Genomic DNA, 23,337 nt, shown 5'->3' with positions numbered 1-23,337 from the left:
TTAACAATATTGGACAATCTCCCATTATAGTAAAAACCAACTCTTCACCAACTCTTCAATGATTTATCCCATTTCTCTGCTCAGTTTCTCTATTCTACTTCCTTATGTGTTCATTACCTTTTGATTCTTTCTTAGAATTTTCATTTGTTCTTGCATGTTTATCCACGTTTTCCATTAGAGTCCTTACATGTTAATCATAATTAGTTTAAATTTCCAGTCTTACAATTCCAAAATCTCTGCCATATCTGGCTCTAATGCTAGCTTTGTTTCTTCACACTGTGTTTTGCTCTTTGGTATGCCTGGTAATTTATTGTTGAAGGCTAAACATGTATCAGGTAATATGAGCTGGTAAGCCTTTAGTGTGAGGTTTTATGTTTATCTGGCTAGGAATTATGTTGTGTTTACTGTTTGCTGTAGCTGTAGGTTTCCGAGGCTTCCGTTTCCACTAGTGTTCTTGTTCTTGTCTCCTCTGTATTTTAGGTTTCCCTAGAGACTCCTTTTTAAATAGAGTGTGAGTGAGCCTTGCAGTTCTTCCCATTGCAACCCCGTTATTATACAGGAGCCCTGTTGATGTGGTGGTAAGATGTGGAGGGAGAGAAAGTACTCCATAATCTTATGATTAGATCTTAGCCTTTTAGTGGGCCTTTGTCCATAGACTGTGACCTTCATAAGTGATTTTCAGATTTTTTATTTTCTCCTTAAATGGAACAAGAAGGCTATAGGGACTTGGAGTTGGGTATTTCCCTTCCCCACGTTGGTTGGGCTCTGATAAACTACTTTTCCTTGGGGGCAGGTCTTTGTTTAGTAGAACCAAACCTTCTTTGTATATTTCAAAATGGTAACTTCCTGTCCTGGAACTATCAGGGAGTTTTTCTTGGAGCTTCATGCTGAGGGCCTGGAGGGGCTTATGGAAGTGAAATTCACAAAACTGAGAAGGCTGCTCTAAGGCTGGGCCCCCAGGAGATTTCATCTTTCAAATTAGTCTACACTCAGTCTCCAACAGTTAGTCAATTACCCTTTGGGTTTTGCTGCCACTTGCTGGCACCAGGGGCAGTTTCTTCTCCCAGTGAGTTGTGATTCTGTTTCCTCCTGCCTCTCCAATGTTTTGGGCGGTGGTTTGCCTGTTACCTCAGTTCTCTGACGATCAAAGAAGACCTGTTGATTTTCAGTTTGCTCAGACTTATTCTTGTGAGGATAGGACTGATGACTTTCATGGTCTTTACATGTTTGACCAAACACCAGAAGTATCTGTGTTCACTTTTTAACTCTTGCAATCTGTTGTCTCTCTTGCTGTACAGAAACTACTCAAAGGTCAATAATAAGTAACATAAAGGTTTCAAAAGCCACTAAATCAATGGGCTGTCTTTTCTACCTCTCTGCAGCTTTTGACCATATTGATCTTACCCTTCTTGACGCTAACTTTACTGGCGTAGTTATTACTGGCCTAAATGCCTCTTCTACCTCCATTTTCTCTTTTTGACCCTAATACCTTCACTTTGTATCTTTAGGTTTTTATTTTGGCACTCAGTTCATCTATTATCTCAGTGCAAAGATCTCAAATTGGAATCTCCAGCTCTCTTTTGTTCCTTGAAATTCACTTCACTTATGGCATTTTCAACTGCTACCAGACAGTTTCACCAGGATGTCACTCTGATATCTAAAATTGAACACGTCTACAATTTAACTCATTGTGCTTTCGAAGTAAAGGCTAATTCAGTCATCACCCTAACTCTGAGATACTATTATTAACCTTAATTTATATACTGTATAAGGAAATACAGCCTATGAATTATTAGAGAATTTGGGCATTTAAATTGACCTCTTTGAGTGTAAGTTTTCTCACTTATAGAACATGGCTGCTGAATATCTCATAAGAATTGAATTAGAAAATATAGGTGGAAGTTACTTGAAATTTAAAGTGGCATTGTTGTTATCAGTTACCAACTCCTGTCAGTTCTGTATCTGCTATGTTTTAAGGGTTCGTGGGATATGTTTTAATGAGGAATGATAAGACACCGACAAGGAAACGACTATCATGAAGGAAGAATTTTTTTTTTTAACACTCAGGTTTCCAGAAATAGGTATGGCAGAACGTGGAGACCACGTGGGGAAGCACCAGGGCCAGTCAGGAAGTAGAACAAACAAGCCAAAAACATGGGCAAGAACCTTTATTGTGGTTTCCAGGGGGAGGAACAGGCAAAGCAGAATAAGCAGGTGTAGGATTAGCTTGTTTGAATAATGTTGAAAGGCTCTGGACATAAGGACTATCCCTAGTTGTCTGGTTCTTGTCCCTGGGGTGATGAGGGCAGGTAGGCAGTGTTCCAAAGAGCAAGATCTCTGTGAGAGCCTGATAAAGGACGTAGTTGGGGGTGTGGGCTCTGGTGTTTGGTTCGTGTATGAAAAGTGTGCTGCGGGTGAGTCCCTTACCATGTAGCTTTGGCAGGGACAGTCCTTCCAGGGTCGGCTAGTTCCTAGATGTCAAAGCATCAAAATTAAGAAAATAAAAAGACATGCTTAATATATGCTGTATCTTGCATTGGTTTTCTTTCTACATTTGGCACCCCAGGTTAAGTCTTGATTACTTCTTACCTAGACTATTCCACTAGTCTAGACCATTAACTAATGGTCTTACTTCTGGTGTGTCCTATATACAGCTAAATTTTTCTGAAACATAATTTTGATCACTTTGCTGCTCAGAAACCTTCAAAAAGGCCCTCTCATCCTTGTGTAATAAATTCCAAAGACTTAGCCTGGCTGTTTCATTTTTTTTCAAAGCTTAACTTTGTTTTCTTTCATGTATCTAATTGAATCATTTAGCATTCCCTGTACATACACATCACATGATTCTCTACTTTTATTGTTCATAATGATCTGCTAAAGGTGCATTTCCTGCCCTGCTCCAATAACCATCCTCCCTTACCTCCATCTGCAGCAAACAAACACAAATGTATACCCCATATACTTTTGAATTCGACCTACATTCCAGGCCTGACTCAGATGTCACTTTCCTGATTTCTCTGCTCATTCCTCTCACCCAAAGTAATCTTTATCACAACTCTCATTTCATCTTGTGCATATCTCTTTTGAGGCAAATATAATTTTGTACTTGCATTATAATCATATACACGTTTTATCATTTTTGTTAGGTTGTAAATTTCTTAGGGTCCATATCTGATTTGTACTTTATCCATGTCAGCATGTAGCACAGAGCCTATATACAGTAAGGGGTTTATAAATAACTGTTTAATGGAAGGAATTCTTGGTTTAAATTGGAATTATCTTTATCCATTAAAATAAGGGGCAAATACAGAACTTTTTCTTAAGTCACTCCCACTTTTTCTCTTGTTGTTTATTTCATAGTGAGATTTATGTATGAATATAGCATGCTTTTAGTATCATTTGCCTCTTTCCATAGAAGTGAACATCAGGTAACATTCTACAGATACCAGTTGAATATTTTATATTTTCCAGTTACTACCTTATATATTGAAGACATTGGAGTGAACAAAGCAAATTAGGTCCCTGCTTTATGAAACTCCAGAATGTATGGCTACATGACCTCTTGTATCATGACTCTGTTCTTTAGGCAAAGTCATTTCTTTAGGCAAAGTCATTTTCAAAGAGGTTAACTCCTCCTTAAATCATCTTTTTATTGCCCACTAATTTGCCTCTTTTGAAAACATCTGTTTTCTAACATAGCTAGGTGAGTGCCATAAATTTCTAACATAATTGGCTAAAGGTACTTCTTTCAACTTTTTTTAAAAAGTAGTCTGTGCTTTTTGTCTAATTTCTCAATCTATCAGGCAGAGTGCTAATTGTTGGGGCTGTAATGGTGCACATAATAAACATTGTTCCTTCCCATAATACTTAGTCTGAAGATTTTGTGGGGATCACTGATAATGCTCTCATAAGATTCTAGTAACTACCTGATTGATAAATGTAACATTCACATTCATTTCTGTTCGGGTTCCTAGAGGGAATAAAAGAGTAAGAATTGGTTTATGAGTAAATGTGAAAGGATATCATGCATCTTCAGTTTAAGATGTCTGGTAGACATTTAGCTGGATCTACCAAGTGGGCTGGTAAACATTTGAGTATGAAAACTGAGAGAATGCTTTGAGTTGGATATAATGATTTGGAGATTATTCATTCATTCAACAAATATTTATTAAGCAGCTACTGTGTTTTGGGTAACTTTGTAGGCGTTGGAGATACAGCAAGGAGCAAAATAGCCCCAAATCCCTACCCTCATGGAACTTTGAATCTAAGGGTGGTGGGAGGGAGAGGGAGGACAGCTAATTCATAAGATAAATAAGTAAAAGATACATTAGTAAGAAGTACTAAGATGCTATTAGTGTATTAGAGATACTATTAGTAGGAAGTACGAAGGTAGAAGAATAAAACATGGGATGTGAAGGATTTGAGAGGCATATTTGATATTTTAGGTGGGAGAGCCAGAGAAGGCCACACTAAGAAGATAGTTGTAAGTAAAGACCTGAAGAAAGTGAGGATGCTAAGCATGTATACGTATGGGGAAGAGCATTTCAGGCAAAGGCGACAGTAAATGCAAAAGCTCTGATACAGAAATCTCAAGGATATCAATGTGATTGGAACAAAGTAAACAAAGAGTACTGAACATGAAGTCAGAGACCTAACTGAATGCATGTAATACTTTCTAGGTCAGAGTAAGAACTTAGGCTTTTACTCTGAATGAGATAGGAAATTAATAGAGGGTTTCAAGCAGAGCAGTGATATATTCTAACTTGTTTTTAAAGGATCACTCTGGTTCACATGTGGAGAACAGACTTCAGGGGATTAAGGTTAAGCAAGAAGGTGAGGTACAAGGGTACTGAAATCCAAAAAAGATAAGATAATGTTTGGACCAAGATGGTGGCAAAAAAGATGGTGACAAATGGTTGGATTCTGGATCTATTTTGAAGTTTTTTTTCACCAGAGCAATTGAAAGAATAGTATTTACCTTTAACAAAACAAGGGAAGATTTCAAGAGGAGTATTTTTGCTGGATGAGGTGAGGCAAGATTGTCAAGAGCTCAAATATCTGCTCATTTTTAGTTGGAGCTGTCAAATAGGCAAATGGATGTATGCGTCTAGGGTTCAGAAAAATGGTCCAATTAGAAAGATTTATTTGGGAGTCATTATCGTATAAATGTTTTTTAAACCATGGCATCAGATGAGTTCACCAAGGCTATTAACATAGATGGAAATGAGAGGAAATCCAAGGATGAAAAAACCATAAGGAAAACCAGGTAAGGGAAGTGTCCTGCAATCCATATTAAAAAAAAAGAAAAAGTCAAAGAAAAAAGAATGAACAGATGGGTAAATTCTGATAAGTAAGATAAGAACATTGAAATGACCATTGGAAGTAATATTGTGGAGGTGCCTAGACCTTGGTAAGAATCCTTTCGATGGAATGATAAGGGCAAAAACTTGATGAGATCAGGTTCAAGAGAGTATCCAGAGAGAGATTGGAAACAAAAAGTATAGACAATTTTTTTCCCCAAGGAGTTGCTATAATTAAAGATGGATGGATGGTAAGTAGCTGGAGAAGTAGATGGAATCAAGAGAAGATTTTTGTTTAAGATAGGAGAAATAACAGCATGTTTACATGCTGAAAGGGATAGTCCAATAGAGAAAAGCTTCCAATAGCTTTTGAGGGAGAATTGCTAGAGCCATATACTTATATAGGTAAAAACGAATGGAATGTAGTGCACATGTAGAGGAAATGACCTAAGCTAGGTTCATAGATAATTCTTCCAGAATAACAAGGAGAGAAATAGAGAATATAGGCACAGATATAGGAGGGTGCATACATGTGACAATGGTGGTATTTGGATATTGCCCATTGCTTCAATTTTCTCATTTAATCGGCTGAAGGTAAAGATGGAAGGTAAAGATGCAAAGAGAGAGAAATGAAATAGTGGCCTTAAAAGGTGTAAAAAAATGAACCAAGATAATGCAGTATGATTGCCAGGATACTAAGGACCCACATTAAGTTAACAATCCATAATTTAAAATGAGATCTGGTGTACTGTTTGGGTGTTTTTTCTCCAGCTTTATTTAGTTGCACAGGTTGAGTTAAAATATAGTGTATTAATAGAAAATTTGAGGTATAGTAAGGCCAACAGATCAGGAAACAATCACCATTGAAAAAATTATTTTGTTTGTTTTTTTATGTGTGTTTTTTACTCATAGTTCCCAAGAGGAGGGGGTCCACAATGCCACAATGCCACAGGGGACATTGCCGCATAGAGAAGAACTGGGGTCGGGCACCAGCCTGAGGGAGGGGGCAAACTGTGGGCAAGAGTCTTTATCGTGGTTTTGGTGGGAAGAAATAGGTGAGGCAGAGTAAGCAGGCTTAAGATTGGCTAGTTTGAATAATTTAAGTGGGTTCTGGGGCATAGGGGCCTTTCCTAGTTATCGGGTACCTGGCTATAGGATTATTAGGAAGGCATATAGTGGCCCCGAGTGTGAGAGCCTGATAAAGGAGGTGGTTGGAGACGTGGGCTCTGGATCAGTTAGTTTGTATTGGAAAATCGTGTCTCTGGGTGGGGGGGAGGGCGGGCAAGGGAGGCAGGAAGCCAAGGCAAGGTGACTTGGGCATATCAGGTTATCCAGAACAAGGCATGTTGGGCCAGTGCATATAGGGCAGATGTTAAAGCATCGAGTTTACAGAAGCTGGAAACATGCATCATATACGGGTGCAGGCTCAAAGTAAAAAGATAATTGGAATTGTTGAAGGTTTTGGTTTTGCCAACAGGCATAGTGAATTTAAAGAAGAAAGGGGGGTGAGAGTGTAAGTAAGGAATGATTATAATAATAAACTATGGATTATATTAATTAACCTTAAGCTCAAGAGAAGAAGAGATTGCATGAGAGGGGTAGGTAAGGGAATAAAATGTGGTAGAATCAAGGGCATGAAGGTCATAATAGAGTTGAAGGAAGTTTGAAATTGGGGTTTAAGAAGGCATATAAGCTGGAAAAAAAGTAAATGATGGTTGACCTTGCTAAAGACAAGGTCAAACGTATGACCATGGGAATAAGTAGCTGATGTAGCAAAGAGGACAAGATCATTTATGTGAGAAGACATCAAGGAGCTAAGGCCATAGTATAATATTAGAAGGATTACCTTCATAGATATTGAAATACTCAGGAATTGGAGAGAGCCAGTAATTTGGGATATAAAATCTTCAGGGGATTCGAGAAAGGAACTGGTGATGATGATAGTAGACTACCATAAGGAAGTGGGATATAAGTAGTCATTGAAACCATGGGTTTTGTTAATTTTGTTCAAGGATAGTGTATACAGTGTGAAAACAGAACAGATCTGAGTCTAAGTTAATCCTCAAAATTGAAAACAAAGGGAAGATAGAATGGGAAGACTGGATTTTGTAAGGATAGGAGGGCAAAACGTCAAGGAGAAAGAAAATAAGAGGGGAAGGTAATGTTGAAAGAGTGATTCAATTAAGGAATTGTGCATTCTGAATTAAGTAGACGAAGAGAAACCTAAAAGGTAGCAACTGGTAGAAAGTGTGTCAGGTGATTAGAGGAGGTTAAAGAATAAGAGACAGTGGTATTCAGAAACCAATATGAGACGTTAATTTTAAGAAGGGGGAATGGTCAACTGTCAGAGGCTGCAAAAAAAGTACTGAAAAGAGTCCCTTGGATAATACAGTTTGAAGGATTATGTAATTTTAATGAAAGTAGTCTACGTAGTTGGAGAGGAGAGGGTGGAATGAGATTGTAGTGAATTATGGAGCAAATAAGAGGAGTAAGTAAGAAGCCAGGATTATTGTCTAGTATTTTAAGAAGTTGGACTATAAGGAAGAAGAAATATAGTAATAGAGGAAGACAGCTAAAGGAAAGACTTTAAGTTGATGGGATGATGGAGAATAATTATGCAGTCAAGGGGAAAAGATAGGAAATAAGATAGGAGACAAAATTATTGATGGAGAAGAGTCCCTGAGAAAGTAGTAAGACACAGATTCCAAAGCACAGGTAGAAAGACTAGCTTTAGATAAGAATGGCAACATTTCTACTGAAAGAGGAAGAGTGAAATAAAGATGGCTTTAGATAAGTTTGTAAGAGGTGGAAGAAGAATATAATAAAGGTGGAGAAATAAGTTAAGGATTTTTTACCGGATTGAACATTTTTATTTTCTTAGAGACGTTGGAGGCAAAGTCATTTGAGACTGAAGGAGGAAGGATAGAGTGGAATACTTAAAAAGAATGTAAATTTGAAATAGCGCATGAATGGAATTCCCTTATTCATTTCTTTACAAAATACTTAATTTTGTGCCAACAATATGTTGGGCACTGTCCTGGGTGCTAGGGATATAGCAATGAACAAGACAAAATTCTTGCCCTAAACATGCTTGTATTCCAGAAGGGGAGTGGACAATAGCAAAGTGTCAAGTAGTAATAAATGCTATGAACAAAAATAAAATAAGAAAAGTAGATTGATGTCATTTAAAAATATTCTTGTCTCATCTTTTATGATTTGAAAAGTAAAAGTACTGTTTAAAATGTTTTCTTTGGAAATATATTTCCTTTTTGTAACCTAAGGGAAGATCATCCCTATTTTATAGAAACCCACAGTACTAGAATGAATGAATGATAGGTAGGTTTTGGTCTTAGGGAATTTACAGAGTAGATCCAAAAGGGAAATCATATTTTTTTTCCAGGATACAAACATTTTGATTATAACTTCTCTTTTTACTAAAAATTAGTATGTAATTGTTCAGGCAGAAACATGCTATTCTTTACCAGATATATACTCAGGCTTCAGTCTGTCTGTCTAACTGCACTTTATATTCATTTGTTCATACTATGTGTCAGGTACTTCCTAACCATAATATGTAAATTAATTCTTTCAATCCTGAAATAACCTATGAATTAAGCACTGTTACTGTCCCCATCATACAGATAAGGAAACAGGTCCAGAGAAATCAATGTCGACTTAGGATCTGACTGCCTGGGTTTACATTTCAACTCTAGTAGAAATGTTTCCCTCTAAAGCTCTGTGGTTTCAAGTAAAATAGTATTAATAGTACCTCTTAGACTGTTGTGTAGAAAAACGGACATAATGCATGTAAACATTCTAGGACCATGCTTACACATAATGAGCTGTTAAGTAGCTATTATTTCTTGTTTATATGTTTATATTGTTTCCATGTTTCTAAATGAAAATCTGTTTCTTGGGTGTTTTTTTTTGTTGTTGTTTAATTTTTTCAATTGTGGATCCTCTGTATTATGTTTTCTTTTCCTGATATAGGAGCACTGGCACACAACCAATGAAGTCTATTAGCTTTATTGGCCCAGGAAAAGGAGCTCAAAGGAAAGGATCTATTAGTGCAACCCAAAGCAGAATGGCTATGTCAAAAACCATGGTGGTTCCAGCTGACATAAAAACATCAGAAAAATTTAGTATTTCCAACATAAAGGGAATCACACAGGTAATATTCTTAAGAATTCTGAGTTTATTTGAAAATGACACCTTGAAGAAGTTGATGAAATGTTAAAGGTAGAAAATACGCAGCTTGGAAATACTTCTAATATTGATTTTATTAGAGGCTTTATCACATAACATATCTTACAGCATAATATTGGCAAATCAGCTCCTATGATTTATTATTGGTAATAAGAATATTAGAGTGGAATGAGAAAAATCTGCTCATGACCTGAAGAACTAGTTGATTATGTTATTATAACTAATCCAGCTATAGTAGAGAGAGTACAGCTATCATCTACTCTTCTTTGCAATGTACCCTGGAAAATATCATAAAATGAATTGTCATAAAATCTTATCTCATTAGAGAACTTATAATTAAGAATTGGCTTTTTAAAACTTTTAATCAAAGTATAACATATACAGAAAATTATATAATGTATAAACCTGAATGGGCTAAGCAATGATTTTTTTTAGATATGATATGACACCAAAAAGTACAGTTCATTAAAGATAAAATTGGTAAACGACTTCATCAAAATTAAAATTTCTAGTCTTTGAAAGACACTGCTAAGACAATGGAAAGAAAAGCTACACAATGGGGAAAATTATTAAGCATACGTTTAACTAGTAAAGTACTTGTATTCAAAATAGACTTGTTTTTACCCCATTGTATATTCTTGCCTCCTTTGTCACAGATTAAATGATCATATAGGTGTGTATTTATTTCTGGGCTCTCTATTCTGTTCCACTTATCTGTGTGTGTGTTTTTATGCCAGTACCATACTGTTTTTATTACTAAAGCCTTGTGGTATGGTTTGATATGTGGTAATGTGATACCTCCCATTTTGTTGTTCTTTCTCAAGATTGCTGTGGCTATTTGGGGTCTTTTTTGGTTCCATATAAATTTTAAGATTATTTGTTCTAGTTCTGTGAAAAATGCCATTGGTATTTTAATAGGGATTACATTGACTCTATAGATTGCTTTGGGTAATATGGACATTTTAACGATACTAATTCTTTCTATCCATGAGCATGGTTTATGCTTCCATTTATTTGTATCTTCTCCAATTTCTTTCTTCAGAATCTTGTAGTTTTCTTAGTACAAGTCTTTCAACTCCTTGGTTCAGTTTATCCCTAGGTGTTTTTTTTTTTAGTTTTTTTTTTTTAATGCAATTGTAAATGGGATTTTCTTAATTTCCTTTTCTTACAGTTCATTAATGGTGTATAAAAAATGCAACTGATTTCTGAATGTTAATTTTGTATCATGCTACTTTACTGAATTCATTTATCAGTTCTAATAGTTGTTTGGTGGAAGGAACTTTTCAAGGTAATTCTAAAATTTGTATAAAACTGCTAAAGCCTAAGAATAGGCTTAGATACTCCTGATTCAGAACTTGGTAGAAAGACTTGCTCTCCCAGATATCTAGTTTAATAACAAGTGTAACATTAGCAAAGGAATGGACTGAGAGCCTACAAGTGACTCAAGGATATTTAAACACTTGTTTTATAATAAATGTACAGAATAATGGGGAAATGACAGAATTTTCAAAAGTTCCTGAGAAAATTGGCTATTCATATGGAATAAAAATATATTGGCTTCCTTCCTCATACTATACACAAAACTCAATTCTAGGTACATTGTAAATATAAACATGAAAAGATAAGAAAAATATCTTCATAACTTCAGGATTGGGAATGGTTTTTTGAATGAGGCTTCTAAAACATAAACCATAAAGGAAAGCATGATAAATTTGACTACATTAAGATTAAGCACTTCTATTCATTATGATATTAAAAAGAAAATGAAGCCACAGAGTAAAAGACATTTGCAACACATAAAACTGAAAGAAGTCATATTTGGACTATTTAATGATCCTTGTTATCAATTTTTAAAAAAGAACTCAGTAGAAAAGTGTGCGAAGGACTTGAATGGGACATTCTCCTCCAAAAAAGAAAATCAAAATGTGAATAATTATATGAAAACAAACTCAACTTTATGGAAATTAAAATCAAAATGAGATACCTGCATACCCATACTAGACTGGCTTAAATTTATAGATCTGACAATGCCAGTTATTGGTAAGAATGTAGAGTAACAGCAACTGTCACACAATGCTGGTAATCATAAAAATTTTTACGACCAATTTGGTGGACAGTTTGGTGTTACCTAATCAAGTTGACCTGTCAAATACACATCTATATATCCCCTACAGAATTGCATTCTCATGTATACCAGTATACTTATACATAAATGTTTATTAAAACAGTTTTCATGATGCTTAAAAACTGGGAACAATGTCTATTAAAAGTAAAATGGAAAAATAATATATGATGTACTAATCCAACAGACTACAGTCATCAGTAAATGAACAAACTACTGTACGTGCAACATGGAAAAATACAAAAACATTGTTGAACAAAAGATGACAGACATGTCAGTCATAATATATGACTATTTATATAAATTTTAAAAACAGGCAAAACTAAATTACATTGATAAACATGGTAAATACTAAGTGCTGGCAAAAATCTGGAGCAATCAGAACTCTCATACGTTGTTGGTGAGAACCGCTTTGGAAAATGTTAGCAGTATCTGTTATAGGTGAACATATATGTATATGTTCATTACCTAGAAATTCTACTCTTAGGTACATACGCAGCATAAATTCATACAACATATTAAGCAAAATACACATACAATAATATTCATAGCACCATTTGTAATAGCCAAAAAATTGGAAACTACAGAAACATTTATGAACAATAGAATAAATAAAACTGTGACATAGTCACACAATGGAATATTGTACAACAATGAGAATGAACCATCTACAAATGTATTTAATAATATGAATGAATCTCACAAATACAATATTGAACAAAAGAGACCAGATACCAAAGAGTACATGCTGTATGATTCCATCTAAAGAAAATTCAAAAACAGACAAAACTAATCCATGGTGTCAGGATAATTGTTACCTTTGGTGGAAGACAGTGTCTCTTGAAAGGAACTTGATGGATGCTGGTAATTTTCTGTTTGTAAATCTGAATGCTGGGTACATGGATGTGTTCAGTTTGTGAAAATTTATTAAGCTGTACATTTCTATGTGCATTTTCTGTATGCATATTTTACTTGAATACATATATAAGAAGTAAGTGCTATTGTTTAGGAATGCATACTTAATAAAATTATAAGAAGAACAAAGGAAATGATTACTAAAATTAAGTTAATGATTCCCATTGGGAGGAAGGAATGGCTGCGATCCAGAAGGGGCAAAGTCCAAGGGCGTTATCTGTGATCAGGGGAGGCAAAGTCTTCTAGAGGTGATATCAATGTCCTAATTTTTTAGTTGTGATTATTAGATCATTTGCTTTACATTATTTACTTATGTGGTTTTGTTTTAATTACATTTCTCTATTTTTAAATTTCATAATTGAAAAGGTTAAAAATTAGCCCAAAACAAATAAACCACCAATATGTAATAAGTCTGGAAATGTTTATTAATAAAATGTTAAGTGAAAAATAGTGTTTTTAAAGTTATACATAAAAATTAAATACACAAAAATATTAACAATCTGGATGAATTATCTTTCTACGTTTCTGAGGGTTCTCAAAATTAACACACATTGTTTGTATATAGGTAAAACATAAGACTTAAAAAATGGATGTCTAGTTAAGAAACTTTTTAAGCATAAAATCTTTTATCATTCAATTTTACATGTTTATCCTATTCTAAATTGTTAGCTTTTTTCTTCTCCGTTTATTTCTATTTTCTAGGACCTATTATTTGGAAACCTTGTCTTGTTTGTTCATCTTCTATTCCCATTTTTCATAGGTGTTTGATGTAAATGGAGATGATGTTACTCCTCGACCTCTTTGCCATCTGGAACATGGAACAGCAAAGCCAAGTAGACTATTGGCATCACAAGAAGGATCACTTGGATCAGAACATTTCATTTCCTACAGCCCTTTTCAAAATACACTACATCCTACTATGTTAGGGCAGCTTACAAGGTACAGTATACTATCCTATACTTCTTTTTCTATCTCATATATATTATCTTGTCATTTAAGTTGTGTATATGTAACTTAGATGTCCGTTGTCTCCCGTCTCCCAGTCCCACTCTATCACCCTAAGGTGCCATCACCGTGTTCCTCTCATGTTTTAATTAGATGTGGAGCTTTGCATGTCTTAAGTTCTCTTACACTCACACCAAAACAGTTGTGAAAAAATACATAGATTTTGTTCAAGTTTTCCTGAGGAACCAAAACGGGGTTAGCATCAAATACCCACAGACATATTTTTTTAATTTCTTCAGTTTCCATCAGTTTCTTTTATGCTGCAATTGATGGAAAGGAGTAGCTTTCCTCTTTTCCCCTAGTCTCCCATGCAAATCACATTTCTCCTAGGGTCTGATTTCTCTTTTGTTTTATAATTTTTTTTATACATGAAATGTTATGCATTTATTATGTAGATACTAATATACACTTGAAATTTTTTAATGCTTGTAGTAGAGAATTTCATAGTCATTACAATAATGAAACAGTATATCCTAAAACAATGTAAAGATTATGGGGAAATAATAGAGTGTGTGATTTTCAATCTGACAAATTAAAAGTTCCCCATCTCAATTAAGCCTCCAAATTTGCTTTCAGAAGCCATGGGAGTGCTCAGTAAAACAAAGGATATTCCAGTAAACTGGACCCACCCTTTTGGAGAGCACTTGGGCCTATAAAGAAAGGGAAACAAACAAACTGTAATCATGGAGTAATATAACGTTCATATATTTAAGGAAATTATGATGGGATTCTTTAATGTATTGATTTCCCACTAAGTACAGAGATTTTCTTTTAAGTATAGCCTGAGAGGACATGTATCAAATTGAGTAAATCACATTTAAGATGGGATTTGAATGATGATCAGAAACCTGGTGAAAAAGGAAAAGAAGAGTGTTCTAGGCTGAGGCTCTGAAGTAAGAGAGCTCCACAAGACTGAGAAACTTAAAAAAATAAAGAAAAGAAAGTGGGTAGGGAAGAGTGATAATGAAGAGGGAGAGTCTAGCTACTAGGTAGGCTGTATTTTGGGTTTTTACCCTAAGTATATTGTGAACCCATTGAAGGATTTTAGGCATAGTTTCAGCGTATGTTTTCTCTAAAATATACTTAAAATGACTTTTTACTTAAAGAATATTAAAAATCAACTCGATGTTTAAGGAACTAATTTTTAGCAATTTTGCTTATATGATTATAATATGTTTTACTTCTCAGTCTAATAATGTCTTCATTTATATATTTAATTGTCCATAAGGACATCTAAATAAATGAATAATGTTGTTATTCATTATTAAAGGTCAGCTCTAGGAAGCAGTACAATTTCTAAGTCAAGTTTATCTACTACTGAATCAATAGCAGAAGACCTAGAAGAACTGTCCTATAAACGGGAAAGATTGGCTAGTTTTACAGGTAATGAAAATACAATTGTTTATTTCGGTAACAGTCCATTATTTCTTCAGCAAATATGCTCATTATATTTTGGGTACTTGAGATAAAAGAACTGTGGTAATGATTCCCAAATGCTGGCCTATGCAGTAGCTACATGAAAATTACTGGGGTAGTAACTATGCATTTATATTTAAAGGTTCCCACGGTTTTGTACCACCAACTTCAGGAATCATAGATCCTATTTTAAAACAGCTCAGCTTCTAACTCAGGAGACAATTAAAATAAATCTGATACCTTGTGATCAATGCCATAATAAGACATACCGTGTTTCCCTGAAAATAAGACCTAGCCAGACAATAAGTTCTAACGCATCTTTTGGAGCACAAATTAATATAAGACCCGGTATTACATTACATTACATTACATTATATTATATTATATTATATTATATTATATTATATTATATTATACCTGGTTTTATATTATATAAGACCCAGTCTTCTATTATATTATATAAGACCCGGTCTTATTTTGCTATAATTATTATTATATAATATAATATATATTATTATATAATATATATATTATTATGTATTTATTATATATATTATTATTTATTTATTTATTATATAATATATAATTATATATATATAATATAATATATATTTATATAATTATTATTTTACTATAAGACCGGGTCTTATATTAATTTTAGCTCCAAAAGACACGTTAGAGCTGATTGTCCGGCTAGGTCTTATTTTTGGGGAAACATGGTATGCAGAATGTGATCGGAGCACTTAGAAAGGAAAGATTAACTCCTTTGATGTGAAAAAAAGAATGTTCACACAGAACATAATTGACTTTTGAATTGGGTTTTTAAAGATAATAGTAATTTGTCAGGAGAACAAAGAGGCTAATTTCTCTACAAAGATCTATCTCTACAAAAGAGGTAGAAGGTAAAACATGAGGTAATGCAAAAGATTATGAAAGTGAAGTTAAAAAAAAATGAGGAAATAATGGTTGATCAAAAGTGCTAGAAGAAATGGATACATACTTAAGGGGCATTTTCCTTGGAGTGCAGTAAAGATGTCTTTTCCTCTAAGATGATAATGAAAGATTAATGAAAATATTGATACGGTTGGCAGAGTGCTTGATGGACTCTTCTTTTTGGAGATGAACTTTTTTTGTGTGTGAAATAGGAATGTTTCTAACAAGTAACAAAAGACCTAACCACCATTAGCTTAAACAAATAAGGCTTATTTTTTTCTCACATTAGAAGAAGTTAAGAGGTAGATAGCTTTTTGGCTTTGATTTTGTGGCTTAATTATGTCAGACTCTGGATTGACAGCTCTGGTATTTTCTTTCCTTAAGCCTTTTCTTCTTGCTTTTTGCCTCATGGTTTCAAAATATCTACACCCAGCTCTGGGTATTATATCCACATTAAGGACAGAAAGAAGGAGACAAGCAGTAACACCAGTCATGTCTCCATCATTTATCAGGAAAGAAAAACCTACCTGTCCTGAGATAGGCGCAGCTCTTATGAGTGCTCATCAAATCTGAAGGTCATCCAAAACAAAGGAAGTCTGGGAAACTGTCACACTCTAGAGAGTCCTAAGGAGATATGATGACTACATGTAATATATCTTGGATGAGATCCTGGAAAAGAAAAAGGACATTATTTAAAAACTAAGAAAATTGGGATAAAGTTTGGGGTTTTGATAATAACAAAGTATCAATATTGGTTCATTAGTTGTGATAAATGCACTGTAGTAATGTTAACCATAGGAAAAACTGGGTTCAAAGTATATAGGAACTCTTTGTAATATTCTTGTAAATTTTCTGATATGTAACACTATTCTAGAATAAGAAGTTTATTAAATGTTTAAAAAAAAGGTCTAGGGGTGAGTCCCAGCAATCTTTAATATGCCCTACAGTTGATTCTGATGCATGCTCAAGTTTGAGAATCATTGCTTTACTGTATAATCCAAAGGAGGCTTATGGTGAGAAAAGTTTGATTTTAATTTATAGGTAGGGACCAAACAGCATCTTACACAGATGATCTCTGTATGGTCTCAGTGAATAAATGAATAAATAATAGATATCTTTTGCATAAACTCAAAGTATCTTGATTTGTAGTATAATCCATTTATGAGGAGGATGAGAATAAAATGCTGTTGTGAGTCAATTGTATTATAATTATATCACAACCATTCTAGCCTAAGTAGGGATCAAGGAAGGCTTTACAGGTTGCTGTCTATTGAGGTCTCTGAAGGTAGCCAAATAATGGCTCTTTCCCACACAGTTCTGAATTGAAAAGTATAGTAAGGGTAGATATGATAGGTTGGAGCCAAAATATGGCGTTATAGATAAAGGCCTACTGTTAAACTCCCAAATTTGACAGACTTACCCACCCATTCATTAAAGGATCTAGACCACCTCAGGCCCACCTCAACCCTTTTAAAGGGGTATCATGAGTAAATGAGTGGAGAGGAAACAAGATTATCGTACTAGAGCTCCCTCCTTCTGGAAGAACCATCCGGAGTAGACAGATTAATGAATTTGTGATGATTTTCCAGGTGTAGGGGGATATGTAGTCAAGATCTGGTTGTAAGGCCAGTTTAAAGTTAGGATCTGACCTATGAAATAGACAGCTTCTATAGGCATATGGGGGAGTTTTAAACAACTTCACAATATATATAAAACTTAAGGAATATTCTGACAACAGTTGATACAGAAATCTAGGCAAAAATCCTATTTGCCAACCTAGGGCTTTGTCTATGAACGGTAGTTCTTCTACCAGTAAGTAGAAGATTGACTAGACTATTACTTTCCTCAACTATAATAGATAAGTGAGATATTATTATATTAGATTATATATGTGATATATCTAATGTAAGATAATTTGTTTTTATAATTGGCATTTCTGTGCCACAATGCTACTTTGAAATATATATAACTAAATCATTCATGAAGATCTGGTGGTTTAAAAGAAAGTTTAGACAATCAAGAACCTAAATTTCTAGTCTCAAAACTGCCAGTATTCCTGTGTTGCCTTAGACTTCTCACTTGACCTCTCTTTTTCTCCATTGATAAAATGAACAGTTTATACCTCAAATTGTGTCCATGTGAATAATTCATTTACTTTTTCACTTATTCTATATCTAATTTGGCCAGATTGACTTACATAATTCATATTTCTCCCTCATATTTAATTTATTGCAGAAATAATAAAAATTAAAAAATATTTTTAAAAAGAAGAATCATCCAATACTATAAAAATAAACAATTTGGGGCACAGGATGGCTCAGTTGGTTAGAGCCAACCTCTGAACAACAGGGTTGCCAGTTCGATTCCCACATGGGCCAGTGAGCTGCCCCTCTACAACTAGATTGGAAACAATGAGCTCCGCTGAGCTTCTGGAGGGGTGGCCAGATGGCTCAGTCAGTTAGAGTGCAAGCTTTAGAAGGTGCTGCTTCAATTCGCGCGTGGGATGGTGGGCTGTGCCCCCGGTGACTAAAGATTAAAAACGGTGACTGGACTTGGAGCAGAGCTGTGCCCTCCACAACGAGACTGAAGGACAACGACTTGGAGCCGATGGGCCCTGGAGAAACACACTGTTCCCCAGTATTCCCCAATTAAAAACAAATAAATAAACAATTTAAAAATTTCTCTTCCTGACCTTGTTCATATGCATTAGTATTTCACATTGTTATAACCATACATTCTGTTCTGGATTGTCTTGTCACTTAACATTTTATCACAAATATATTTTCATAGGTTTTAATTACATTTAATTACTGTTTGATAGTCACAGATAAGTATACTATAATTTATTTAACCATTTCAAATGTTGATTATTGGTTTGTGGAATTAGTAACTTGTATTTGTTTTTAGGTTATAAAGGTGTTTTTCTCAGGGTCTGGAAAGTATATACTCTTAAGTCTTGTTTTCATAAAGCTGTTCAAGCTTTACCCTTCCCAAAGTTTCGTGGACCCCTGCTTCACACCCTGTTTTTAACAAAAAACATTGAATTCTGACCTACATACTTTCTCATTATTTGCTTTATTATTATTCACACTCCAAACTCTCCCAGCCCTGAATGAAATTTTTCAAGGACCTTGGACCTCTGAGTAACCTAAGGGTGAAGCTAACTAACCCTCTTCAATGTATTACTTGCGTGGGTATTGAGCCTATTTTCTTCCTACATTTAACCAGAACTTCATTGGAGAATCTTTTAGCTCCTAGTGAAGATGAATAGAGGTGGGCTGTAATCTAAATCAGAGACAACTGATAAGAAGGCCAAACAAAAAGTACAGACTAGGACTCAAGGAGGGGTTGCATATTATGTCCCCAAAATATACTTGCCCATATTCTTCTTGAGTAGTAACAACAGTCACACACCCCAGTCTCCCTGTTAATATTATGGGATAGATATAATAGGATGCCCTTGGAGTTATGACTATGAGACTGGCGTAGGCTTGATATGTCAGGAACAGACACTGTTTATGGGCTATAAGATCCAGTTTGGCTTCAGAGGGATCAAATAGACTACATCTAACGATATGGCTAGTTTCTTGACCATATAGAGCTACCTGCAATGTATGACCCATCATGCTATCTTGGTGAAATGAAAATTTAAAATAGCATTAGTAAATGATTTTTATTAAGTCGTGTATTTTAGATTTACGAGTTATGAGGACAACACCTGGAAAAACTGTAACAAAAGAAGAGCTGGAGAAGACCATAGAGATAATACTCACAGAGACAGAAACACTGAGACTTTTTAACTTACCAACAGTCATGGTTTCGGTAGAATCTGAAGAAGCTGAGAAAGTAAGGTATGTATTGTTCAACTATCCACATTGCTTCTGTAATTTAAATGCTAAGACAGAGGTTCTTTTGTTTCTGTCCTTGGGGATTCCTGGGTATATACTGTGGTGTATGTGCCTAGTGAAATTATATGTAAAATTGTATATGTGCCCTGTGAAATTATATGTATTTATATTGTATGTATTTTTTTCCAAAGGACATAGCTTTACCATATTCTTTAAAAAGTAGGAGAACCACTAAGTTAAATAATAAAAGAAATAAAGAAAACTTCCAAGTATCAATATAGGTTTTAATGATTTTTATGCTTATATAAATTATTTTGAGTTTAAAAGGAAAAGACTGACATTTTTTATATTCTGAACTTAAGAAGGGAAGATATGGGAAAGTAACTGAATTTACAATATGAGAGTAGATTTTCAATTTCTCTTTACTAATGAATATAAATAGATTGCTAGTTTTTGCCTCATGTATTTTGAACCTCTGTTGAACCATATTAAGGACTGTTGTATTTTTGAAGAATTGACCCCTTTATCGTTATGTATACTGCTCTTACACTGACAGTTTTCCCTGCTCTGAAGTCTGCTCTGTCAGAAATTAATATAGCTATTATAAATCAATTATTAATGTATTTATTCAGATTATTTAGCTTCAAATATAATTTGAATAAGATGCATAGTACTAAAAAATCCACTAAAATAGTTTTTAGGGTATTATTCTTATCCAAATATAAAATATTGTAGAATTGTTTGCATTATAAAATATATTACAATTAGATCCTAAATAACATACTTTTTACACTTGATCTTAGCCAAAAGGCCGAGAAGCGATATAACATACTTTTTAAAGCTCATAAGACATAAGGGAAAATTCCTAGAACCATAAAAAGGAAAAGGAAAGGGATATATAAGTGATCCAAAATCAGAGAAGGAGAGATGCTAGAAGCAAATGCTACATTAGCTCATGGATCTAGAGTCTACCAGTAGGGTTCCCCACAAATTGAAAAAGCTGAAAGAGAGATTCTTTTATTAAGCCAAAACCCTTAAAAGGATCTCAATTATCTCAACTGGTCCCACGTCAGTAGGGACTCCTAGCTACTATGACAAGCAAACACAAATCTTCTCTGGAGGAAAACATACCCATTTAAGCTCTTAAGATTCCCTTAGATTGACTTTGATAAAACTACACCAAAACCCATAAAGAAACAAAGCCGTCATGAATAAGAATTAAAAGAAATGACAAACCCTAAATCTATACCCTGACGACTATGGATATTATCAGATGTAGAATATAAAATATATGTGAAATATTTAAATAAAAGGGTTAAAATATCATTAGCATTAAGAAACTATCAAAATGATGACATATTTGGAAAAACATCTAAAAAGAACTTTAAAGTATTTTTATATAATTGTTCAAATTAAAAAGTAAACATTGACTTAGCTCTTGAAATTAAAAAGTAAATATTAAATTTAAACAAGACATAATTGAATAGAGATTTAATAAATTGGATCTGAGTACCATACAAACGTAGATCTAGATAAATTATACAAAATAAAGTTTGGAGAGAAAAATGGGATAAAAAGTATGAAAAAGACATTTAACAAGATATTGACAATGGAATAAAGGTCTGACATACATCTAGTCAGTCCCAAAAGTGTAGAATAAAAAGAATGCAAGAGAGATACTATTCAAAGAGAGTGGGTCAGGACTTTCCCAAAGTATTTAAAGATACTATTCTTCAGAAATAGGAATACATAAAAGAAATCTACAAAAAAAAAAAAAAAAAGAAAAAAGAACTCAGTGCATTGTACTGATACCCCAGAATATCAAATATTAAGAGAAGATTTTTAAAACAGAAGAAAAAAAAGAAAGAACATATCATCTACAGAGAAACAAATTGACAGCATTATTAGGGATAAAGAAGGTCACTTCATACTGATAGGTAGGTATAATAATCCTAAACTTGAATTTCTCTAATAAAATCACCTCCAAATATATGGAGCAAAAATTGGAAACTTCATAAGTATCCTATTAAAGTAAGATTTTTAAACATACCTCTCTTAATTACCAGATACAAATTAGTGTAAATGTAGAAAATTTGAACCAAAAATGTAATTTAAATATTGTACATAGAACTCTGCGTTCCACAATTGGAGAACATACACTCTTTTAAGCACACATGGAATATGTATAAAAATCATCAGTGCAAGAGGCCAAGAAACAAAGTTTCAAAAATTTCAAAGACGTGGTATCATGCAAACTAAATTCTATAATCACAGTGGAGTGAAGATAAAAATAACATAAATCTTGACCTTAAACATTGACACACGTTCACATACACACTTGGACGTTAGCAAGCACATTTTCTAAATTCTTTATGAATCAAAGAATAAGTCATAATGGAAATTTTAAAATACTCAGAACTAAACAATTATGAAAACAATACATACTTACCAAAAATAAGTACTTTGAGGGAAATTTATAGCTTTAAGTGTATATATCAAAATTTATAAAATCTATGTAGAGACAGTCCTAGCATATTGTTGGTGGGCACTGAAAGTATTATAGTAGGGATGTTGGAAGGTATAGTATAATAAAGTACTTCGGTGGTAGTTTAAAGCAGTCTCCTCCTAAGGAGCTTTTTGAACTCTCACTTTCTGGTGCAATACACATTAAGGAAAGTAATTTTAAGAAAAGGCAGAGTATAAAGACATGATATATGTGGTAGTAATTTTTATTAATGAGTTGTGTATACTATGTTTTGTAATAGCCGGAGAAACAAGGATTATGAGAGCCTTTGTAGAAATAGATTAGGCAATGACTTGTATGTTGAAAGGATGATGCAAACTATTAATGGAGCGCCAAAGAATAAAGATGTTCAATGTGACAGAATCATAAAGGAAGACAAAGGTAATTTCTGTTTTATTCTGCTTGATAAACTACCATGTTTTAATATACATTTCTTGAGTCTGTCAATTAGCAAGTAAATGTTGAATTATATAAAGCAAAAATAGAAATAATTTGGCCAAGTCACAACAGTAGCTGGGTACTGTGATCTACAGCTTTCAGAATTTGACAAATAAGTTAACAAGTAATAAATACTTTGTAGATTTCATAAAGCCAGTTTGTTTTCTATGTATATTATGCTACAATAAAAAGTTTTTGATAAAAGTATGTGTAATATGAGCTCTTTAATTAAAAAATATACATGTGTATTTAAGTACACATGTATATGTGAATATGGAAGGGCATACACCAAAATGTTAGCAGTTATTTTCTTTGGTTGATGGAAATACAAGTCCTATTTACCTTTTTTTAAACAGTGATTATGTCTTTTTACTCAGCTAGAAAGTAAAATTATTTTCTGTAAATATTATGTAGCCAATTGTTACTCTTGAATTAAACTAGTAGATAGAAGCAATGTTTTAAAACTTACAAAAGCTATTTAGGCATATCTTAGACTCAAAAATGCTCAAAACACAGGTATAGGTGGGAATACTTTTTTGATACTAGTTAAAATAGCTTTCTTTAATAGTATATAACAGTATAAAATTGGGACGTTGCAATAATTCGTTATTTATTATTCCATCTTGTACA

At 33.8% G+C, this 23,337-nt stretch overlaps 1 protein-coding gene across 1 annotated transcript in view; it reads left to right on the top strand.

Moving 5' to 3' along the window:
* Positions 1-23,337, top strand: part of DNAI4 (dynein axonemal intermediate chain 4) — a 60,847-nt gene that overhangs the window by 3,534 nt on the left and 33,976 nt on the right. Inside the window, exons 3-6 of the mRNA XM_033114499.1 lie at positions 13,304-13,482; positions 14,819-14,931; positions 19,592-19,748; positions 22,511-22,650. Coding sequence (XP_032970390.1) covers positions 13,304-13,482; positions 14,819-14,931; positions 19,592-19,748; positions 22,511-22,650 — 589 coding nt within the window. The remainder of the gene's footprint in view (positions 1-13,303; positions 13,483-14,818; positions 14,932-19,591; positions 19,749-22,510; positions 22,651-23,337) is intronic.

The sequence above is a fragment of the Rhinolophus ferrumequinum genome, chromosome 9, assembly GCF_004115265.2.
Source record: "Rhinolophus ferrumequinum isolate MPI-CBG mRhiFer1 chromosome 9, mRhiFer1_v1.p, whole genome shotgun sequence".
Taxonomy (NCBI): Eukaryota; Metazoa; Chordata; class Mammalia; order Chiroptera; family Rhinolophidae; genus Rhinolophus; species Rhinolophus ferrumequinum.
This window is presented reverse-complemented; position numbering and strand designations above follow the sequence as displayed.